The following is a 22167-nucleotide window of genomic DNA, read 5'->3' on the forward strand; positions in this document are numbered from 1 at the left end:
TCCCATGCCCTGTTCACATCTCAGCCTCTAGACTCAAGATCCCCTCACTGCTTCTCCACAGAGACAAGCTGTTCCCAGCATTTGGATTTGGGGCCCAGGTACCCCCTAATTGGCAGGTAAGCTCTCTTCTTCCTTCTCTCTATTCTAGGTTTTAGTATCAAGATCCTAATTCCAGAGTCTGTGGTAAATTTATTTATTGCTTGGCATTGAGCTACAAGGAGAGATACAGAGATCTGTTCTAGTGGGCGGTATACAGCAGGTGCAGGGCCAGATAGCTCGCACCCGTGGGCATACATCAGAATGCCCTTGCTTTGACTTTGTAGTTCTGAGGCTTGAACCCAGGGTCTTAAGCAAGCTAAGCATGCACTCTACTGACTGCACTTGAGCCCCCCAAGAATGACATGTCTTGGCATAGAAAGGGCTGGGGGTACCTGGAGAGGTGGCATGGCTGTTGAACACTTCAGTTCCCAGCACCCTTGTAAGATGGCTAGCTACCTGGAGCTTGGCCTCAAAGGGAACCCAATGCATTCTTCTGATTGCCAGACATGGTGGCGCGCAACTTTAATCCCAGCACTCAAGAGGCAGAGGCAGGTGGATCTCTGTGAGTTTGAGGCTAGCCTGGTGTATGTAATGACCAGCCAAGGCAACACCGAAAAAATCCTGTTGGAAATAAAATGAAATCTTTGCTGGGTGTTGTGGCTCACAACTTTTAACCCAGCATTTGGGAGGCAGTGGCAAGTGGATCTCTCTGAGTTCAAGACAAGCCTGGTTTACATAGACCCTGTTTGGAGTGTGTGTTAGGGAGGGGCTCAGGAGGCAAAAAAGGGGAACAAGGGGAAGGTGGAAAGAAAGATTGTCATTTTTCTCTCTCTCTCTCTCTCTTTTTTTTGTTTGGCTTTTTGTTTTTTGTTCAGACTGCCCCAAAGGTACTGAAATCCTAATGTCCCTCTGTGCTGGGATTAAACGCATAAACTCCTATACCCAGCCTTTTTGGGGTTTTTGTTGGGGTTTTGTTTTTCCTTTTTTGCTTTTTGAAATTGGTCTCACTATATAACTCAGGCTAGGTTTAAATTTGAAATCTTCAAGTGTTAGTCTCCTGTGTGCTAGCTAATACTGGAGGTAACCCATACCTGGTTGAGTCATTTTCATTCTTGCCCTCAGGTCTCACATGAATTTGCCTTGAACTTCAATCCCAGTAATCCCTACTGTGCAGGTAATTCCCCATTCTCCAGTGAGACACAGTCTCACACTGGGAGTGAGTGTTCCTGGGCAGAGGGGACTAGGAGGGAGGAGCCTGCTTCTTTGTACAGAGGAGTGGAGGTCAGAGCTAGCCCAGTGGGGTTAAATTCATCTTATTACTGATGGCCTTGGGCAAGTTGCTTACCTCTTTGTGCTTTGGTTTTAAAATAAAACTAAAGTTACCTGGGGCTAGTGGCAGAGGGGCTGGGGCAAGAGAATCAAAAGTTCAAGACCTGCCTGGGCAACGTGTTCTCAAATGAAAACATGGAAAAGGGCTAGGTGGGCTGTCACTGCCTGCTGTGCTAAGGGTGTAGTCCAGAGCTTTCTATACACTGGGAAAACAATCTGTGACTAGACACATCCCCAGCCAGGGTAGGTAGTTATTTATGGGAACTTTCCAAGCTTCTTTGTAAAGACCCAAGATTTGGGGTTCCAGGAGCTCTGACACCCTTGCAGAGACATACATGCAGTTCAGACACCAATGCTCATACAAAATAAGTCTTTAAAAAATGTATTAAAAAGCTGGGCATTGCTTCATTTATGAGAAGAAAAACTGTTGGAATCACACCAATGATATTTTCATTTGTAATATTTGAAAATTATTTTTTTATTATTTTGATAGCTATTTACTTATCAAATATGTATAAGGAAGCCTAAAACTAGAAAGCTGTATAGATTGGGTTTAACTATCCATTGGTTTGGGGCCTTTCAATGTGTGATTGATGACTTCTTCATGTTCTGTGTAATTGTCTCTCTCAAGGGCCTGGGAAGAAGCTTTGCAAGCTTTTAAACAGGACACACCTTTCAGAAATTTGTATATTTTGCAGTTGCTAGAGCAATAAAAACTTGGTTGAGATAACAACAACAACAAAAAGCCGGGGCATTGGTGGTGCACGCCTTTGATCCCAGCCCTTGGGAGGCAGAGGCAGAGGCAGAGGCAGGTGGATCTCTGTGAGTTCGAGGCCAGCTTGGTCTACAAGAGCTAGTTCCAGGACAGATTCCAAAGCCACAGAGAAACCCTGTCTCCAAAAACAAAAACAAACAAACAAACAAAAGACCCAAGATTTGGGTCTTGCCAGCACTTCCACGTGAGCACCAAGTTAAAGTGAAAAAAAAAAAAAATTGACCTGATCTCATCTGATCTTCTTATTTTTATTTTTCTTTGTATGTATGGGTGTCTATTTGTGTGTTGGTGTGTACATGTAAGTACAGGTGCCCACAGAGACCAGAGGTAACAGATCTCTTGTAGCTGGAGTTACATGTGGTTGTGAGCCTCCTGGTTTGAGTGCTAAGAATCCAGCTCAGGTCCTCTGGAAGAGCAGTTCATGCTGCTTTGCTCCAGCTCCGGATCTCACCCTCACCTGGACTGTTCTAGAACTCACTAACCAAAGCTAGCCTTGAGCACCAGGTGATCCTTCTTCCCTCAACCATGTAGGTGCTAAGATTGCAGGTGTGAGCACCACACAAGGCTATGGCTTCAATCTAAAAATTTCTTCTCACTTTGTATTTTGATGTAAAACCATATTTGGAAGCCAGTGTAATCTTAAGCACTTGAAGTGCAAGTGGGGAAATTAGAGGTCAAGGCTAGACTAAATAACATAAGCATGGCTCAAAACAAAACATCAGCCTTAGAGAAAAGTTAACAGCAGTCACAGAAGACTAAATAACATAAGCATGGCTCAAAACAAAACATCAGCCTTAGAGAAAAGTTACAGCAGTCACAGGAATTCTGGAGTCATTGGAGCTACAGGGTAGTTGGGTGAGGGGTAAGGGAGGGAGGGAGGGAGGAAGAGAAGGGGTTATATATCCTTCCCTCCTCCTTTTAAGACAGGGTTTCTCTGTGCAATAGTCCTAGCTGTCTTATAACTCTCTTTGTAGACCTGGCCAGCCTCAAGCTCACAGAGATCCATCTGTCTCTGCCTCCCTAGTTTCTGGGATTAAAGGTGTGCGCCACAGTGCCCAGCAGAGTTTACATTTTTAAAAAGTTAAATTATGTGTATTCAGTGTATATGTGTATGTTCATGAGCATCATTGCACAACTTTCTGGAAGTCTTCTTATTTTTACCATGTGGTCCCTGGGGATGGAACTCAGGTAGTCAGGCTTGGTGACAACTGCCTTAACCCCAGAGGCCTCACTGCCTCTGAGTTTGGCTTTAAAAGTCCCTTTCCCTGGAGTATTTGATAATGGTATACAGAACACGTTGGCCTCCATCAACTTTGTGCCCAGTGTCGTTCACATAGCTCTTCACCCCAAATACTTAAGTATGTTTCCTAAAATCAAGGCCATTCTTTTGTATTTAAATAATTCTATGTTACTGAGGGACTAGGTAATTTGCTTTACCACAGAGCTATATCCCAGACCCTGATTACTTTTATTAAACCTTCATCAGCATATGATTGTTTTATTATGGCCTTTTTTTTTTTTTTTTTTTTTTTTGGCATTTGAGTCTGGTTCTTGTTATAGTTCACAATAGTCTCAAACTGAATCTCCTGTTTCCACCTCCCAACTGTTGATTATAGGTCTGTGCTATTCACACACATATATATCACGTATATCTTCTTATTACACCCCTAGCCCTCCCTTCCAAATAGTACCCCAATTTGCTTCATGTCACATATTCCATTGCCTTTTTGTTTGGTGTTTTTTGAGACTGGGATTCTCTGTGTAACCCTGGCTGTCCTGGAACTCACTCTGTAGAACAGGCTGGCCTGGAACCCAGGGATCCACCTGTCCCTGCCTCCTGAGTGCTGGGATTAAAGGAGTGATGATGGGGGAGGTCCTTCTGTATATGTTTGTCTTATTGGTTTATGAATAAAGCACTGTTAGCCAATAGGAAAGCAAGATAAGTAGGAGTAGGAATCAAGGATTATTCTGGGAAATGTAGTTGAGGGAGAGTATCCATGTGGCAGCAAGGAAGACAGGCGTCCTCTATTAGATAAGTCTTGTAAATATATAGATTAATAGTTATGGTTGATAATTAAGACTAATCTTACAGTTAAGAAATCCTAGTCATTGAGCAGCATCATTGTACCTAATATTAATCTCTGTGTGTTATTTTGGGCAACCATGTGGCGGCAGGGCCCAGGCGGCTTGGCGGAAAGATTTATCGTTACAGAGTGAACCACCACTGCCCGGCTCCATTACCTTATCTTGTACCTTAAGACCTTTTCCTTCTACCTCATAGTCCCCTTTCTTTTATAACCCTAGAATATATTACATATATATGTTCAAATCTATATTGTCTTCTTAGTCTGTCAAACTTTTTCTTTCCCTTCTTGACAGAGACTCTCTGTACCCTGGGATGGCCTAGAAGTATGCAGGCTAGCCTCTAACTTGTGACCCAGGCTAGGCACGGTAGTTCACTCCTTTAACCCTAGCTTTTGGGAGTACAAGGCAGGTGGATCTTGCTTTGTGGGGTCAGTTGTCTCCCTCTATCTCTGTGTAGTTCTGTGGATAGAACTCATGTCACTGGGATTGTACACCAAGCTCTTTACCTGCTGAGCCATCTCGCTGGTCTTATTTCCTTAAGAGTCTTACTGTGTATGCCAGGCTCTCTTGATACTCATAGCAATCCTCTTGCTCAGTTTCCAAAGTACTAACATAACCAGGCTAAACCATTCTCCCAGTTCAGAAAAATGCTTTTTTTTTTTTTTTTTTTGAGACAGTTTCTCTGTGTGGCCCTAGCTGTCCTCGAACTCACTTTGAAGACCAGGCTGGCCCCCAAATCAGAGATCCATCTGCCTCTGCCTCTGCCTCTGTTTCTGCCTCCCAAGGGGCTGAGTTCAGAGGTGTGTACCACCACCACTGGTTCAGAAAATAACTTTTAATATTAGTTTTAATACAAGATATTCTTTATATCAAGTCCTGTTGTCTTTGCCCTTTTGATTTTTTGAGACAGGGTTTCTCCATGGCTTTGGGGGCTGTCCTATAACTAGCCCTTGCAGACCAGGCTGGTCTCAAACTCACAGAGATCCACCTGCCTCTGCCTCTGCCTCCCAAGGGCTGGGATTAAAGGCGTGCGCCACCACTGTCTGGCGCCTTTTAATTTCATTTGTTGGATAGAACTGTGTCCTGAGTGACAAGGGTAAAACACTTTCAGGTTTCCAAATCTTCTGGGTCTAGATGGACAGATTTCAGGTCTTACTTAATCCCATGAGGTCTAAGGTCTACAACTTCAGAATTTTCTGTTGTTCTTTGTAGGCATCCAGGGTATTGTAGATGCCTACCGCCAAGCATTGCCCCAAGTTCGTCTCTATGGCCCTACCAACTTTGCACCCATCATCAACCATGTGGCTAGATTTGCAGCCCAGGCGGCACAGCAGAGGACTGCCTCGGTAAGAGCTACGGATAGCTGTGGTGCTGAGGTGGCGAGGACTGTATCATGGGGGCCATCTCATTAGTGGGAATGTGTGCCTGGTTTGTTGGGAGGGGTTGGGAAAGAGAATTTTCCTCAGTATATGAACTTTTCTCTAGCAATACTTCGTACTGTTGATTTTGACTGACGGCGCTGTGACAGACGTGGAGGCCACATGTGAGGCTGTGGTGCAAGCCTCAAAGCTGCCCATGTCAGTGATCATTGTGGGCGTGGGTGGTGCTGACTTTGAGGTCATGGAGCAGCTGGATGCTGATGGTGGCCCTCTTCGTACTCGCTATGGAGAAGCAGCTTCCCGTGACATAGTACAGTTTGTGCCCTATCGACGATTTCAGAATGTGAGTATGGGAAGAGTTTGCAGGGTGATGAGAATGGAGTTGAGGTCCAGCAGATAAAGCCTTTTCATCAGTCTGGCAAGGTTGAATTTGGGGTAAGATGTAGACCCTGGGAGACCTACAGGCCCTCATTGAACTTGCCTTTCTTCTTCTGACAGGCTCCACGGGAGACACTGGCACAGACTGTACTTGCAGAAGTGCCTACTCAGCTGGTTTCCTACTTCAAAGCCCAAGGTTGGGCCCCATTGAAGGCACCTCCAGCTCCAGCCAAGGTCCCTGCACAGCCCCCCCAGGCATAGGTTTCCTGGGAGAGTAGGCTGTGACCCATCTATTTCAGCTGGTACCATCCTCCAGGCATGGACCAAACCTGCACATTCTTCTCACTTTATAGTTGATACTTTGATACTTACTTCTGCTTTTGCTGCTCTTGACTACCTACCTGTGCCTGACACCATTCAGGAAAGACCTCTTTCTCGAGGTTACAGGCCGGTGTAAGTAAGATAGCCTTACTTTGACCTAAGTCTTTGTTGACCTTGGGCTTGTTGAGTGAAAGGTTACCCCTGGTCTGGTAATCCTATCCAAGCAAATTGGGTCAACTCACTTTGCAAACACGAAGTTTGAATATAAAGTAAGCGTGTGGTTGTCCATCCTCCGAGTGGAGCTGAGCTGGGAACATGGATAAGATGGAAGGTGCTATGCCTCATAAGAGGTGGAAAAGTTGAGAGAATGACACATTTCACTGTAGAGTGACGACTATTAGACCTCTAGGACTAGCTGTGTTCCACTGTTTTTTGGGAACACTTGTGTAGTCTAAGCTGGCCTGCAATTTACCATCCTGCCTCAACCTCATGGATGCTGGAATTAGAGACTTGTGCTACTGTGCCTGGTTTTCATCAGGCTGTCCCTGAGCTACATGTGTAACCAAGGATGACTTTAATTCCTAGTCCTCCTACCCTCACCTCCCAAGTGCTAAAATCATAAGCATGACCAGTATGTCCAGCTTAATGGTTTTTTTTTTTTTTAATATTAGAGATTAAACATGTATATTGTAGGAAAATTTTGTAGGAGGGACCCATCTTCACCACATTATGCAGGCTGGCTTCAGACTCTGAACTCAAGAGCTTCTCCTTCCTCAGCTTATGGAGTAGATGGATCTATGGTGCACTTAATGCCTGGTTTAGAAAAACAGATTTTCTCTTGCAGGGAGGAGGGAACTTTTAAATGCAGAAGTAAAATTTCACTCAATCTGCCAGTAAGTCATGGTTGTGCACAACTTGAATCCCAGTACTCAGGAGGCAGAGATATTTTAAAGTTTTTTGTGGGGGGCGTTTCTCTGTATTGTTTTGGAGCCTGTACTGGCACTCACTCTGTAGATCAGGCTGGCTCGAATTCATAGAGATCTAAAATTATTCAGTTTTGTTTTATATGCATTAGTGTTCTGCCTGCATATATGTCTGTGTGAGGGTGTCAGATCCTGTAGTTACAATTTTGTGAGCTGTGATGTAGGTGCTGGGAATTGAACTCAGGACCTCTGGAAGAGCAGTGGGTGCCTTTAACCTCTGAGCCATCTCTCCAACCCCTAAAACATTATTTCAAAACTGAGTGTGATGGCACACATCTTTAATCCTAGCACTCAGGAGGCAGAGGCAGGAGGATTTCCGAGTTTGAGACCAGTTCCAGGACAGCTAGGGCTACACAGAGAAACCCTGTCTCAAAACAAGCAAACAAACAAAACAAAAACAAAGGAAAAATTGTTTCAAATATCAATATCATATAAATATAGATAATGGGCTGGGCAGGTGGTGCACACGTTTAGTCACAGCACTTGGGAGGCAGAGGCCAACCTAGTCTTCTAATCGAGTTCCAGGACAGCCAGGACTGTTACACAGAGAAAACCCTGCAAGGGGGTTTGGGGGGGGTAGGGGGTGGGGTGGGGGGATAGATAATGGAAATAAAGATTGGTAGCTCATGGCTATAATCCCAACACATGGAAGTCTGGGTCAAGAAGATTGCTGTGATTGTGATGTGGACTTAAATTCTTCTCTGAGTTTCAGATCAGACAGAACATCTTCTAAGGGATCACATGAGCTATTTGTATCTGGTTTGCATTTATTTTGGATGCCTTATCCAAACTGCCTTGTCTCCTGTTACTCTCTTATACCAGAATTTAGTAATTCCCCTAGGTTTGTTTTGTTCTGCTTACTCATTTTTGAGGAATTGGCTTCTAGATATGGAAATGATAGCTCACAGAGGGTATTTAAAATTTTAGCAGATATTACAGGTTACCTTCTGTAAAGTCATAGTCCCACTCATTCCATTTGTTAACCCTTGGTCACCTTCCTCACCCAGATCTCATTTTCAGTTTGAATTTATTTCCATAGGTAAGGCTAGGAATCATTTCATACACTGACTTCATTCTCAGTAGCCTGTTCATGGCTATATGTGTCAAGAGTCTTCATTCTGCTGTTCTTTTCAACATGTTCAAATTATTTTTCCCTTAGCTGTTACTGTTTCATATGTTTTTATATGCAATATGAAAATTTTATTTTTTATAAATGCTAATCTGCTTTTAAAAATGTATCCATATATCAATGATAATAAATACTCCCTCAGTGGCTGCATTTGTTTTGTTTTGTTTGGTACTGGGAATTGTGCCTAGGGCCTAAGCCATGTTTGAATCAGGCTCTACCACTTATCTTATCTTTGAGTGTACGTAGGGGGCTGTAGAGTTCAAGGACATGTTCCAATACAGTTAGAGTACAAAAAACTTACAGGGTCTTGTGTGATTGCTAGCTGGATTAAGTGCTTGCTGTACAAGTTTAACAACCTGAATTTTACTTATAGGATCCACGTAAAGGCGGAAGGAGAAAATTAACTCTACAAAGCTGTCCTCTGAACTCCGCCCGCACTAACAATGGTGTGCACACTTAGACATCTATAAAAAGTATGAACAGAAACTGACTGAGGTGGTTCATGTCTGCAGTCCTAGCACTGGAGTGCCTGAGGCAGGAGTAATGCCTTGAACCTTATGCTAATCTGGGCTACATAGTGAGTTCTAGGCCAGCCTTAGATGGTGAAAATGTATGAAAAGTCTTAAGGATTTTGATTCCTCTGGCTTCTGTTTATGTGCACTGAGAACTGAAACCAGGGCCATGGGGTCTTGCAGACTAGGCAAACTGATACTCTATCCACTCCATCAATCCACCTGCCCTGGTCTCTGCCTCCCAAGTGCTGGGAGTAAAGGTGTGCACCACTATGTCCGATCTTTAGTTCTATTTCTTTTCTTTTTTTTTTTTTTTTTTTTTTTTTTTTTTTTTTTGAGACAGGGTCTATGTAGCACTCAAACTCATAGAAATCCCCTTACTTTTGCCTCCTGAGTGCTGGAATTAAAAGCATCTGGGCGCTGCCATATCCAGCCCTTAGTTCTATTTTTAACCTTAGTTTTAATTTGTTCCTATTACATTTATTTTGTATGTGCACATGGAGTTGAAAAGACAACCTGTGAGACTTGGCTATCTATTGTATGGGTCCCAGAGACTGAATTCAGGTCATAGACTTGGTGGTGGTAAGCCCACTTTAGCCCACTTGAGTCATCTTAATGATCCTTAAGTATTTTTAGTATATTTTTTTGTGTGTTAAGTGCCACAGCATGTGGGGGGCAGAGGACAGACATCCCTGGAGTTGTTTCTCTTCTTCTACCATATGGGACCCAGGGATTAAATTCCAATTGTTAGGCTTGGTGGTCTTTCCCTGTTGAGACATCCCACCTGTCCTAACCTTACCTTTTGTTGAATTTTCATGTGTTTGGGTGTTCTGCCTGCTTGAATATACCACATGTGTGCCTAGTGCCTGAGAAGGCTGGAAGAGGGCATTAGATTCCCTAGAACTGGAGTTATAGGTGGTTGCTGGGAATCAAACTCGGGTCCTCTGGAAGGGCAGCCAGTATTAACAATGAGCCATCTCTCCAGCCCCGAAATCTTAGGTTTTGAAAATACTTGGTGTAAGTGCTTTTTTCAAATGACAAAATACTATCACCCTAATTTAAATAGGTGAATAATAAGTGATCTGCTTCACATATCAGTAGGAAGGATCCCAACATCCAAGATAAATAGTGCTTGTCTTTGCTCATGTGAGGCCCTTTCCCACCCTAGGAACTCGACTTACTTGACTGCCTGTTTGTACTTTCCACCCCTAGTTCTTTTCACCATTCCAGCGAAGACTTAGATCAGATGGACGTCAGATGACCACCTAAGGTCCTAGGAATGACCAACTGCATGAGGGCTACCAAGCCTAGGTCAGCTTTGACTCAAAGATTTCCTAGAAGTTTTCAGAACTTAGCTTTTCACTGTTTGCCAGAGGAGAGTTTCCCCGTTATTGGGGTAGAGATTTGAGTTGACGTGTGGCTTTAGCGACATGATAGTTCTCCAGCTGAAGAGGGAAGGATGCCTCTTGAGGAAGGCCCCATTCTTGTGTAACTCTTCACTAGCGTGAGTGGAGCAAGTTGCACTAGCAGTTTCCTTCTTTGTATTGAGGATCAAGCTGCATCTTGTACGGTGTAGAATGTCCACAACACTGTCTCTTGCATATGGTAGACACTGGAAACATCAACTTTTGCTACTATATGACTCTGGACTTTTCCAGGAAAAGAGGATGTGTTGAGGGGCATATTCTGCCATACTGACCTGCCATAGGCAGAGCTTTCCCCAAAAGGTGACCTCCCAACTCTGAAGCAGTTTTCTTTAGCACAAATCTCAATTCTGCTTCAACCATCAGCATTTTTAATGGGGTCCCCCAGCGACCCCTGTGGCATTGTCCTCTGCCCACTCTGAGATCCTCACACCATGGGCACGGACTCGATATAAGCATGTGAAACGTGGATGGCCCCAGTTGCTTAGAATCTGAATTTTCACCTTAGGGAAGGCTGATGGAGGGTCATTCTGGGGAAACAAATGGATCATGCCAACAACTGCTCTCAAGACTGTCCTCCCCATCAGTGTTCACTGCCCCCATGTTAGCACCCCCAGAGATAAACACACCTGTAGATGGAAAGTCTGAATTTCAGATTTCTGCACATCAAAGATGAATTTTCCCAAGAACACTTCAGTCTCATCATCAGCCTGGAGCCCCTGGTGGGTGAAGAGTATATGGAGGAGCCCCGTGAGACACAGGAAGGGAGGGGAAACTGCTTTGCTCAGGCCTTCTACATACATGTTCAACAGCTACATGGGTCCTGTTCACATTCTAATGTAGGTGGTGCATTGTGGAATGTAGGCTTGAAGAAACCAGTAACAGCCAGGACATCCTAGTACCAGGGATGCTAAACTTACAACCTGCAGCAGCCTGTGAGTATGTCCAGCTTATAGATGAACAAACAATGACAAATGCCGGCAATGCTTCTCACCACTACCTAGGGGTTTCTAAAACTTCCCCACCTCCTGGCCTCGGCCCCACTTACAAAGACTGCAAAGTCCCGGGGTGCACTGCTGGCTCCTCCAGTGTGTGCCACAGTGGGTGGAGGATGCTGCAGGGTGACGTCGCTTAACTGCACATGACCTGGCAGTCGGATCACCACCTGGCCTTGATCACCTTCAAAAGCCCAGCAGTTTCCAGGGAACACATCTGGCTGCAGGGGTTTGGGCAGACCATCAGAACATATAACGAACTGGAGACCAGACAGTACTGAGAATTGGAGAGCAGCCTGAGCTGGATAGCAAGACCTTGCCCTAGAGCTTCTCAGCCCAGAGCTTTGCCTGTTCCCTTGGTTCTTGCCTAGTCGTGTGAGGCAATGCTAAGTCCCCAGAGTTTACAATTCTCTTCAGTTTAACTTCATCCTTGGCTTGGCAGGAGCCTTCCCACACCATGCCAGACCCTGCCTCCAGTGGGGCACCTCCTGATGCCAAACTGACCTCAACTCCAGTCCTGCCTCTACCAAGTTGATTCTTGCTCTTACCCTGGCTCTTGCCCTTTGGTCCCATCCCCAGCACCCTGGTTCCAGGCCCACCTCCAGGATGACTGAGGGTGGGCGTGCATAGTTCCAGAAGCTCAGGCGGTTCCAGAAATAGACAGTGTTGGTATCCTCATAGTCACTGGATGTCTTCTCCAGGTCGATGGAGGCTCCTAGAACAGGCAGAAGTCACTTTCGCATTAACACAGTTGTCTATGACCTGGAGTCCAAGTTCCTTCCACATATTTGTGTCTTACCCACAGAGCTCAGTGCATAGTCGGGTTTCCGCACAAAGTCCTCATTCAGCCTCTGGAACACGAGCTTGGCCACTCTCTAAAGACTCAGAGGGTGGGACAGGAGGGTTGCAGGCTAGTTTACAGTGGGCCTGCCTCTCAGTAACTCAATACTCAGAGATAGGACCTTAAGGGCCTAGAAAAAGAGTCCCCACTGTGGGTATCTGGAGCGAAGATTCGTCTCAGAACCCAGGCTGTGGTAGTTCCAAAGTGCAGCCTTGAGTGAACGCAGAGCGAATACCTACACCCACCCCCCAAACCAACGCAGGGACACACCTCACTGTGAGCTGCACGAACGCTGGACACCTCCTTGTGGAGTTTATTCAGTTCTGTCTGGAGCTGCTGCAGCTGCTGGCCCTGGGAGTACACACGCTGGTGGTATTGGCTACAAGGCGTGGGGGGGGAGGCGGTAGGCACCATGTGGTTAGCTACCTGTCCCTGGCCCCCATAGATAGATTTCAGAGCTGCCCACATCCCACCCCAGCTGCCCTTTCACCTTAGAGTCAGCATCTCCTTAGGTTCCTGTTGAAGGGACAAATAAGGAGGGACAAATAAGCAAGCTTCTCCCAAGTCTGCAAGGCGTGGCTAGACTCACGCGGCCTCCCTCTTGAGAACTACTCCCATTTCCCTCCCATTCTCCGTTGGCCTCTGGATATTATACCCAAAGCTTCCTATACTGCCCACTCCCAGCAGCCCAGTGATGCCCCACCCACCCACACAACCTCCACCCCACCTGGGGACATAGTCTCCCCAACTCACATTCTCTAAAGCGGGGACCAGATACAGGAGACCCCACCAGAGTGCTGGAGAAAGAGAAGGGGCATTCTCTGGTATAAAGGGACACGGAGGAAAGCAAAGGGGTTGGGATGGTGGCTGGGGCTGCACAAGGACTGTGAGAGACCAAGCAGGGGTCACTAGAGTGAGCTGAGGGGCACAGGGACATGCGAGCTGGATTTGGCTGCAAACCTGCAGAGCTGGGACCCCAGGGAATCGAAGCTCCTCACCTGCCAGAAAGACGCTCAGGAGCGTCACAGCAGTTAACAGGAAGCGGATGGAGCAGACCTCCCTGAGAAACCGTGACAGAAGCTGATGCTCTGAGGCCCTAACCCACCCTCGCCTCGACCCCAGGATCCTAGACCCAGTTCCCGGGAACTCGACTCAACCAGACACGAATAAGCTCAAGCCTTGGTGGGGCCCAGCCCTGCTGCCCTTCCCTGAGCCATCCCTGCTCCTCCTTGCTCTGACCTGTACACACTGACCAGCGCGTCTCCTGCCACCGATAACAATACGCTCAGCACCTGAAAGAGGAGGTCTGGGACGGGGACAGGAGAAGCCGTTCAGAGAGGACGCGCTATGAGGGAGGGGTGGTGCAGGTTCAGGGAGGCTCGGGAGGGCCGCGGGGTGAGGTCCGGGGGCTCAGGAGGCGAGGGTGGGCTGGGAAAACGAGCTGAGGCCGGACACTCGGACCCGGGCCGGGGAAGGAGAACTGGGCTTCCGAGTGCCAAGGTCAGAGGGGATCGGGCTGGACTCTGGGACCCAGTCTCGGGCAGGAGAACTGACTGGGGTTCCGAGTGCCAGTCAGAGGGGAGGGGGCTGGTCTGGCTCGTACTCAGGAAGCTCTTGGACACCCGCACCGGAGGCATCTCCTGCCTCAGATCCAGGCTCGGGATAAGGTTGAGCTGCTCCTCCAAGACTGCGGAAGATCCACACGGTTCTGTGGGAGCCCAGGGCTCCATTGAGGTGCTGTGCACCACGGACCCGCATTTCCCCCGGGGCCCGGGCGCAGGCTCCTGAGCCTAGTGCTAAACCGCTGGGCAGGCCGTGGTCCCGCCGCGCGCCTATGCCGCGCTCCCTGCGCACCCCCAGATGCGGGGCGGGAGAGCCTCGGTCCGCGGAAGAACAAGCCCCGGCCTGAGCCCGCGAGCAGCCGGGCGAGCCCGGGCCCGGGCCCGGGTCCCGGGCTGCCTGCCACTCACGCCGGCGCCGTGGCGCCTCCTCAGCCAGGCGCGGTCACAGGATCTCCTCCGCCCCCTCCCGGGACCGGCCCTGGCACTGCGTGGCCTCGGGGACTCGTTTGAGCACGGGCCCTCAGGCGCCAGGTCGGAACTGCTCCCAGGCCCGCGCCGGGCCCCGCCCCGCGCGCCCGCCCCGCCCTCTCGCCCCCAGGCTCGACCCCGCCCGCACCCGAGGACCCGCCCCTCACGGTTGCCGCGCCACAGGCGGTCTGGCCATTGTGGCTCCGAGGCGCAGGCTTCGGCCGAGAGCTTCCTGCCCGTGTGTCTCCTCCGGGCACTCCTGGACTTAAGGCGGGCTCACCACAGCTCGAGCCCCGGGCCCTTCTGCCCTCGGGCTGCTCGAGCTCCGGCCCAGGGGACCGGCGCCCATTGCTGTCCCCCGAAGTCACGCTGTGGGAACTATTGCTGTTCTCGCTGTAGAAGTCGGGTGCGTGATTGTGAGAGGATGCGGCCGAGCCTGGGCGGTGGCTCCGCCGCATCCTGACCTGGGGCTGCCCCCACCCCGGGAAGCCGAAGTCGCCGCAGCAGCCAAAGCCCTCGGCCCTCCCTCAGCTGCCGCGCGCCGCGGGGTCGGACCCTGCGTGAACCCCGGGCGGCGCGGCCGACTCAGCCCTGGCGTCTGCGACCTGCCCGCTGTTGGCGTCACAGAGGAGCCGTGTCACAGAACCGCCTGACGTCACGGGAGCCTAGCGGACACCTATTTACCACCGCTGTGTGCGTGTGCGCGCGTGTGTGTGCGTGTGCGCGTGTGTGTGCGTGTATGTGCAAAGTGTGTGTCCAGAGGTTGATGTTTGCTGTCTTCCGTCGCTCTCCACCTTAGCTTTTGAGAGACTGAACCTGGGGCTCACCGGTTTTTGTTTTTTGTTTGTTTGTAAGCTAGTGCCTGCAAGACCCCATGGTTCTTTTTTTTTTTTTTTTTTTTTTTCTGGGAATTGAACTCAGGACCTCTGGAAGAGCAGTCGGTGCTCTTAACCTCTGAGCCATCTCTTCAGTCCCCCCTGGCTGCTCCCCCAGAGCTTTTGATTACAGGCATGTGCCATTGCACCCTTTATTCATGTCGATTCTGGGGCTAGCAACTGAGGTCCTCATGCTCGGGCAGCAAGCAGTTTATTCACTGGGCTATGTCAGCCCTTCACTTTGTTTTCTGAGCAAACCAGCAAGTCCTGGGATTCTGCCGTGTCCACCTCCCCAGAGTTGGGATTACAGGCCCCTGGCCTAGCTTTTCACTAGAGTGGAGTCTGCACTTGGGTCCACTTGGGTCTTCATTGACTGCCATCTTCCAAGTCCTTTATGTATTTTGGACATGAAGTCTTGCTGCCCGGGTACTGGCTATGTAGCCCAAGATGATCCCAAGTCAGAGTAATACTGACTGAGTCGCCCATGTGATTGAATTACAGACGTTTCATTATGCCTGTCATACCCAATGTTAACTTATGAGGCTTGGGCGGGGGTGGGGGCGTGTGGAGACAAAGTTTCTCTGTGTAACACTGGCCATCCTTGAACTTGATCTGTAGACTAGTACTCACGGTTCCACCTGCCTCAGCCTCCAGAGTTCTGGGATTAAAAGCGTGTGCCACCAATGGCTGGCAAGAATGGGGATTTTGCTTGTTTTGTTCATTTCTGTATCCTCCAGCACCTAGATAGGTCTAGCCTATAATGAGTACCCAGGTATTTACCAATACTTAGTAAATATTAAGAAGGAACAATTCAACCAATTAAAAAAATTACTTTGTTTCAATCACCCTCTTTATTTTTGAAACAGTCTCACTATGCAGCCAAAGTTGGTCTGGTGCTCAGATCTGCCGGCCTCTACCTCCCAACACTGGGGTAAAGGCATGACTACATGACTACACTTCCAGCCCTCTGTCTCTGTCTCTGTCTCTGTCTCTGTCTCTGTCTCTCTCTCTCTGTCTCTCTCTCTCTCTCCTCTTTATTTCCTCTCCCCCTTACTGCTCTCTCTCTGTGTATGTGTAGATCAGAGGACAACTGGTGGGAATTAGTTTTCTCTTTCCACCATGTGGGAATCAGGAATCAAATTCAAGTTTTCAGGCTTGGCAGCAAGTGCCACTGAGCCATCTTCCTGTCCTAGAATGTACATTTTAACTATATGCTCTATCCTAATTAAGGTCCACACCAGGAAAAGCAATGGAGTGCAACTCACAAGATTTATACAAGGAGTCCAACAGGTGCAGAGAGGGAAGAGGGCTTACTTCCCTGAGATCATGTTGCATGACATCTGGAAATCCTGACCCAGCATGGTGGTAGAACAGGATTTTAATCTTAGCACTATGGAGGTAGAAGCAGGAGAATCTCTGACTTCTGAGTTCAAAGGCAACCTGGTCTACATAAGGAGTCTCAGGAGAGCCAGGTCTATATACAGAGATACCGTCTCAAGAACAAACAAAACAAAACAAAAACACACCAAAAACAATTCCAAAATCCTGCATGCACCCCAGCCCAATGCTTTGTTTGTTTGTTTGTTTGTTTTTGTTTGTTTTGGACACATCGCATCTTACTTAGAATGTTAGCCAGCTTGCAGAAGTGGCAGTTCGTAGAGAGGCTGAGGAACAGAGACAGTCTGTTATGGTAAGCTGTATTCCCGCCCAAAGGAGGTACTTGTTCCAGGCTCTAGAGAGGTGACATTAATGTGACTTTAGATTCCACAGAGCCCAGGAGGAAAGAGGAATAGAAATCTGATCTCAGCCAGGCAGTCCCATTCTGACCCTGCCCTGTACTCAGTTTGAGAACTCCTTTGGGTTTCAGTTTCTCTGACAGAGGGCGGTAAAGCCCCTCCTTAGCATCTAAGTACTGTGACAGCTAATCTGGATCTTAAAAAGAGAGCAACCTTGGACCACCTTGGCCAACAATACAAAGGGAGGACCCCCAAACGTCTACAATGCAACCCTTAACACCTAAGGCTTAGGAAACATTGGAAGAAGGAGCAGGAAGATTGTTAAAGCCAGAGATGCTTCATTCATGAACAAGGTCTGCATAATAACACAAGGCACGCCAACAGGGATGAGGGGACTTGCATGAGGCCCCACCTCTTGATGAGCTACTGGCAAACTGTGGCTGCTGAGAGGAGGAGCATCAGTTTTCTCTAGAGACAAACATACTGACAGGTTATCCCAAGGGGTCAGCCCTGAGCACATGTGTGTAAGTGCAACACTAAACGGGCTCTGTAGGGTGTGTGTGTGTGTGTGTGTGTGTGTGTGTGTGTGTGTGTCCACATGCAATGATAATTATAGAAGAGATCATGAGTTTGAGAGGGAGTGATGGGGCATGGGAGGATTTGGAGTAGGAAGGGTGTTGGGAATCATACCACATATGAAATTCTCAAAAACATTAACTTAAAAAGCAACCTTTCTTGTCAAATACGGAGTTTTGTTCTTGTTATTTTGTTTTGCGTGACTTTGAGGTTTTAGAAGAGGATCTCTTTCCGGTTGCCCACATTTGACTCAAACTCACTGTGTAATGATGACCTTGAACCTCTCATCCTCCTGCCTCCCTCTCCTAAATTCTGGGGTTATAGTTATTCACTATGCTGGGAATAAACCTATGGCCTCCTGCATGCCAAGCAGGTATTCTACAAACTGAGCATATCTCCAGTTCTCCCTCATGCTGCTATTGAGATGGAAAAGCTGACACAGGGAGGAGCCAGATACTTAGCTTGAAGTTTTATAACAAGACCCAGTTCTGCTGATAGTCCAACCTTATCTGTTATTGCTGTGTGCATTCCTTGTATTTCAGCCAAGCTGAACAAGTTACTAGTCTTGGGACACACTATTCCTTCCCACTGCCTGAATGCTGGTCTTTGGTCCCAGTTTTTATCTTCAGATCTGAAGGCTGTTTGAAGGAGTCCACAAATACCCAGATAAAGAAATAATAGGTATTTATTTGGGGAACACTCACACAATGATGGTGAATAACTGCGTGACCCTTCCTGCTCCTGAAGATGCAGCCTCTGCCCTTCAGGGTGCTCCCACCACAACCCAGGAGAAAGAGCCATCCTCTCCTCTTCCTTAGGAGGGGTCACGTCTGTACACAGTAAAGTCACACCTTAAGATGTGGCCGCCACCCCAAGTCCATTGGCAGAACAAGATGCCACTACACAGATCCCTCTGCCCTCCCTCCTCAGAGATCCCCATTCCTGACTTTTTCCTACTGTGAAAGTAACTGCGGTATACTCTTTTTTATGCTGTGTTATTATTGGCACGTATGAAACTTCTGAGAGATAAAGAACACATCTGTTTCACCACTGCTTGGCTCTATCTCTCCATTTGTGAGAACACTGCAAAAGTTCTGCACATAGGAAGTAAATTAAAAAGGAGTAATTGGGCCGGGCGTTGGTGGCGCACGCCTTTAATCCCAGCACTCGGGAGACAGAAGCAGGGGGATCTCTGTGAGTTCGAGGCCAGCCTGGTCTCCAGAGTGAGTGCCAGGATAGATAGGCTCCAAAGCTACAGAGAAACCCTGTCTCGAAGACCCCCCCCCAAAAAAAAGGAGTAATTGGGAGTTGAGACAGTGGTGGTGTACATCTCTAATCCCAGAACTCGGGAGACAGAGGCAGGCAGATCTCTGAGTTCAAGGTTAGCCTGGTCTACAGAGCTAGTACAAGGACAGGCAGGACTACACAGAGAAACCCTGTCTCAAAAAACAAAACACACCTGGGATTGACATGTAAAATAATTTTCATTCTAATACAAAAAGTTATAAAAAAACACAAACAAAAAAAGGAATAATTGGGCCAGGGAGATGGATAAGCTAGTAAAATGTGCTGCCAAGTCTGACCAACGCAGGCTTAAATTTGACTCCCAGGATCCACAGGGTGGAAGAAGAGAACTCACTCCTGCAAGTTGTCGTCTGACCTCCACAAGCATGCTGTAACATGTACACACACCCTCCAAAATAAATAATATGCAAACAAATGTAATTTAGAAATTCAAAACTAATCGGAGGCTGGAGAGATAGCTCAGGAGCGAGGAGTGCTGCTCATCCAGAGGACCAGAGTTTGGTTCTCAGGATTCACATCAGACAATTTACAATTGCCTGCAACTCCAGCTCCCAGGGATCTGAACACAAATGCACACAGGTACACATCAATAATAGTAAAAGTAGGGCTGGAGGGATGGCTCAGAGGTTAAGCTCACTGGCTGCTCTTCCAGAGTCCTGAGTTCAATTCCCAGCAACCACATGGTAGCTCACAACCATCTGTCATGAGATTTGGTGTCTTCTCCTAGTGTGTAGGTATACATGCCAGAACACTGTAAACATATAAATAAATAAAATCTTTAAAAAATAGTAGTGAAAGTAAATGTTAACAACTAAGTAGGGCATTTATATACAAATGCACACATAGTTAATTTTTAGTCTGATTCTAAGGTTTGCAGACTCCCAGACTCCATTTACAGCTTCACTCAAGTTCTAGTACATTAAGCTAAGGACCTATGGCTTCTGGTTAAGAGGCACAAAGTCCAACTACTCTATGTAGTCTAGGGATACATTCAACCACTCATCAATTCAACAATGTGGTGAGTGCTTGCAGCACTAACACTGGGGAGAGGGGGTTCATTTTTGTTTGTTTGTTTTTTTGTTTTTTGAGACAGGGTTTCTCTGTGAAGCTTTGGAGCCTATCTATCCTGGCACTCGCTCTGGAGACCAGGCTGGCCTCGAACTCAAAGAGATCCGCCTGCCTCTGCCTCCTGAGTGCTGAGATTAAAGGCATGTGCCACCAACACCTGCCACTGGACATTCTTAATCAGCTATTGTTTCAGGACTATTGGCCACAGGGCTGGTGGTGCAAGATGACCAAACACGTCCAGTGACATTGTGGGAGGAAAGTGTCAGGTGCTTTAGGCCCTAGGGAGTCTACTTGGATCCACCTTGAACAGCATTCTGCCAGGTCCAGGCCATGCCTGGTAGTTCCACAGAGCCTGGACAGTGAAGTGAAATGGGCAGCTGCTCCAGCACGTGGTCAGCACCCCAGTGTTCCCAGGTACCCCAAAGATAAACAATGCCCCTTAGGTCAGCGGGAAGTAGTCTTGAGAACATGGCATCATCATCATTCCTTCCTCACCTGCTACCCCTTCCTAATGCCTGACCTCTTTATAATAAAAGGGAGGAATGCTAGTATTCAGGTATCTGACAGGATACACCCTCAGCTGCAGCCACTAAGAGCACCACCTGTGCAATTCACTATGCTCTCTTTTAAAAAGGGTCCTGCCCATCTCACTCCTCCCCCCCCTCTAACTCCCCTCCCTCCTCCCTTCCCCTCACCCCCATCTTTCTCGCCCTCCCACCCTCTCTCCCTTTCTCTCGCTCCACTCTTGTCCCCAGGGACCAGTCTCTGCCCCTCTCTCTGCCCCTTTCTGCCCCTTCTCTCTCCTCTTCTAATAAACCTGCCATGTGAGTCCTGTTGCATGGAATGGCTTCTCTTCATGGCATTTTGAAAATTAAAACAGGAGGAGTTCTGAGTTCAAGGCTAGCCTGATCTACATAGTGAGTTCCAGGACAGCCAGGCTTACACAGAGGCCACACATTTTTTATTCATTTATGTCAACCTGACACAAATTAGGGCCATCTCAGAAGAGGGAACCTCAATTGAGAAAATGTCCCAATCAGATTGGCCTGTAAGCAAGCCTGTGGGTATCTGCTTGATTAAAGGTTGATTTGGAAGGGTCATATTCTCACAGTCTCATAACCTTAACTGAGAATTGCCTACATAAGATCTGGCTGTAGGCAGACCTGTAGAGTGTCTTCTTAATTAGTGACTGATGGAGCGGGGACCAGCCCATTGTGGGTGAGGACACCCCTGGGCTGGTAGTCTTAGATTCTATTAAAATAAAACAAAATAAAAAGGCAGGAGGAGCAAGACAGTAAGCAGCCCTTCTCCATGGTCTCTGCATCAGCTCCTGCCTCCAAGTTCCTGCCTTGCTTGAGTTCCTGCCTTAGTTTCCCTCAATGGACTGTGTGACTCGGGATATGAAAGCCAAATAAACCCTTTCCTCCCAAGTTGCTTTTGGTCAAGGTGTTTCATTACAGCAGTAGTTAAGCCTAACTAAGAAAGAAATCAGTACTAGGCACTGGGGATTTTCTGTGACAGACCTGATCATATGCTTTTTTGGAGGCCTGTGGAATAACTTTGGCACACGGGGCTAGAAAAGCCATTGGGTGTTCAGAGCTGGGTGAGCAGTTCTGTAGGAGCTTGGAAGATAAGATTTTGAGAGAAATACAGATGATGGAGACGTGGCTTATGAAGTTCCAGAGGGAAGTTTGAGAGTCACTTAAAGACTCTATTGGAGCCATTGCATATTTTGAATTAAGACTCTGTGGTGTCTGGTCAGCTGGTACTGAAGAATTGACTGATTAACAAGACACCAAAGCCTCTAAGGTGAAAACATTGCTTTCCTCTGACAATTGATGCAGGTCAGCTGGAACTGAGAGATTAGTGAGAAAAGCCCAGCTCAGAGGGGAAATCTTCTGGAAAGTGTTTCAGGTCAGTGCAAGGGTTTGAGGAGGGGCCTAGGTTATACTTTATGCTGGCAGCTGAACTTGGTTACTTGTAAGAATCTCTCAGGTAGTGATTTTGAAGGCTTGAAGGGGCCATGGAGAGCGAGCAGCTGAGGCTTGGGCACTGTGAGAGGCCAGGAAAGGTCATCGGTGAAGGTACAGACAAAGGGACAGTTGAAGGCCAGGACTGAAGGGGTCATGAAGAGAAATTCTGCTCGGTCCCAGGAAGAGGGCCTAAGAGAGGCTATTGGTGAAAGTGCAACCTACTTGCAGCAAGAAACTCCAGCATTCTGGAGATGCCAGTCCATAGGATAGTCACCAAGGACAGCAGCAGTTATGTATGTAGTAGAGCTGGCCTGAGCCTACAAGACAAGCTATGTGTTCTGTGGCAGACCATTAGAAGAAACCCGGAACATTGTGAGTGAGTCCCAGAAGTCTGATTTTGCTTTTTCAGATTGT

The 22167-nt window shown here is 47.7% G+C and overlaps 2 protein-coding genes across 6 annotated transcripts in view; one reads left to right on the plus strand and one right to left on the minus strand.

The window, feature by feature from the left end:
* Nucleotides 1–7166, plus strand: part of LOC100756430 (RNA-binding protein 12) — a 42476-nt gene extending 35310 nt beyond the window's left edge. For all 5 annotated transcript variants that reach the window (XM_035446769.1, XM_027421340.2, XM_027421342.2 and 2 more), the window contains 5 exons: nucleotides 62–116; nucleotides 1162–1213; nucleotides 5441–5574; nucleotides 5714–5950; nucleotides 6106–7166. In XM_035446769.1, the coding sequence (XP_035302660.1) occupies nucleotides 62–116; nucleotides 1162–1213; nucleotides 5441–5574; nucleotides 5714–5950; nucleotides 6106–6246 (619 nt within the window). In that variant the 3' untranslated portion in view covers nucleotides 6247–7166. The remainder of the gene's footprint in view (nucleotides 1–61; nucleotides 117–1161; nucleotides 1214–5440; nucleotides 5575–5713; nucleotides 5951–6105) is intronic.
* Nucleotides 7167–7596: 430 nt separating this feature from the next.
* Nucleotides 7597–15118, minus strand: Spag4 (sperm associated antigen 4). Its single transcript, XM_027421346.2, has 12 exons — nucleotides 14369–15118; nucleotides 13794–13898; nucleotides 13430–13496; nucleotides 13189–13250; nucleotides 12944–12987; nucleotides 12681–12706; nucleotides 12461–12569; nucleotides 12149–12224; nucleotides 11949–12064; nucleotides 11403–11570; nucleotides 10984–11073; nucleotides 7597–10884 (listed from the first exon to the last, which is right to left on the minus strand). Exons 1-12 carry the CDS (start codon nucleotides 14676–14678, stop codon nucleotides 10726–10728), a joined length of 1332 nt encoding a protein of 443 aa, XP_027277147.1. The 5' UTR covers nucleotides 14679–15118; the 3' UTR covers nucleotides 7597–10725.
* Between the last annotated feature and the right edge of the window lie 7049 nt (nucleotides 15119–22167).

Source organism: Cricetulus griseus, chromosome 6 (genome assembly GCF_003668045.3).
Source record: "Cricetulus griseus strain 17A/GY chromosome 6, alternate assembly CriGri-PICRH-1.0, whole genome shotgun sequence".
Lineage (NCBI taxonomy): Eukaryota > Metazoa > Chordata > Mammalia > Rodentia > Cricetidae > Cricetulus > Cricetulus griseus.

Excerpts from the sequence above, each read along its gene's own strand:
- Spag4 (XM_027421346.2), bottom strand. The coding sequence starts at position 14,678 with ATGCGGCGGAGCCACCGCCCAGGCTCGGCCGCATCCTCTCACAATCAC. Across the intron at positions 13,899-14,368 it reads CGTGAGGGGCGGGTCCTCGG|AACCGTGTGGATCTTCCGCA; the intron begins GTGCGGGCGGGG and ends GGGCTCCCACAG. Across the intron at positions 10,885-10,983 it reads TTCAGACTTTCCATCTACAG|AATGACCCTCCATCAGCCTT; the intron begins GTGTGTTTATCT and ends TTGTTTCCCCAG.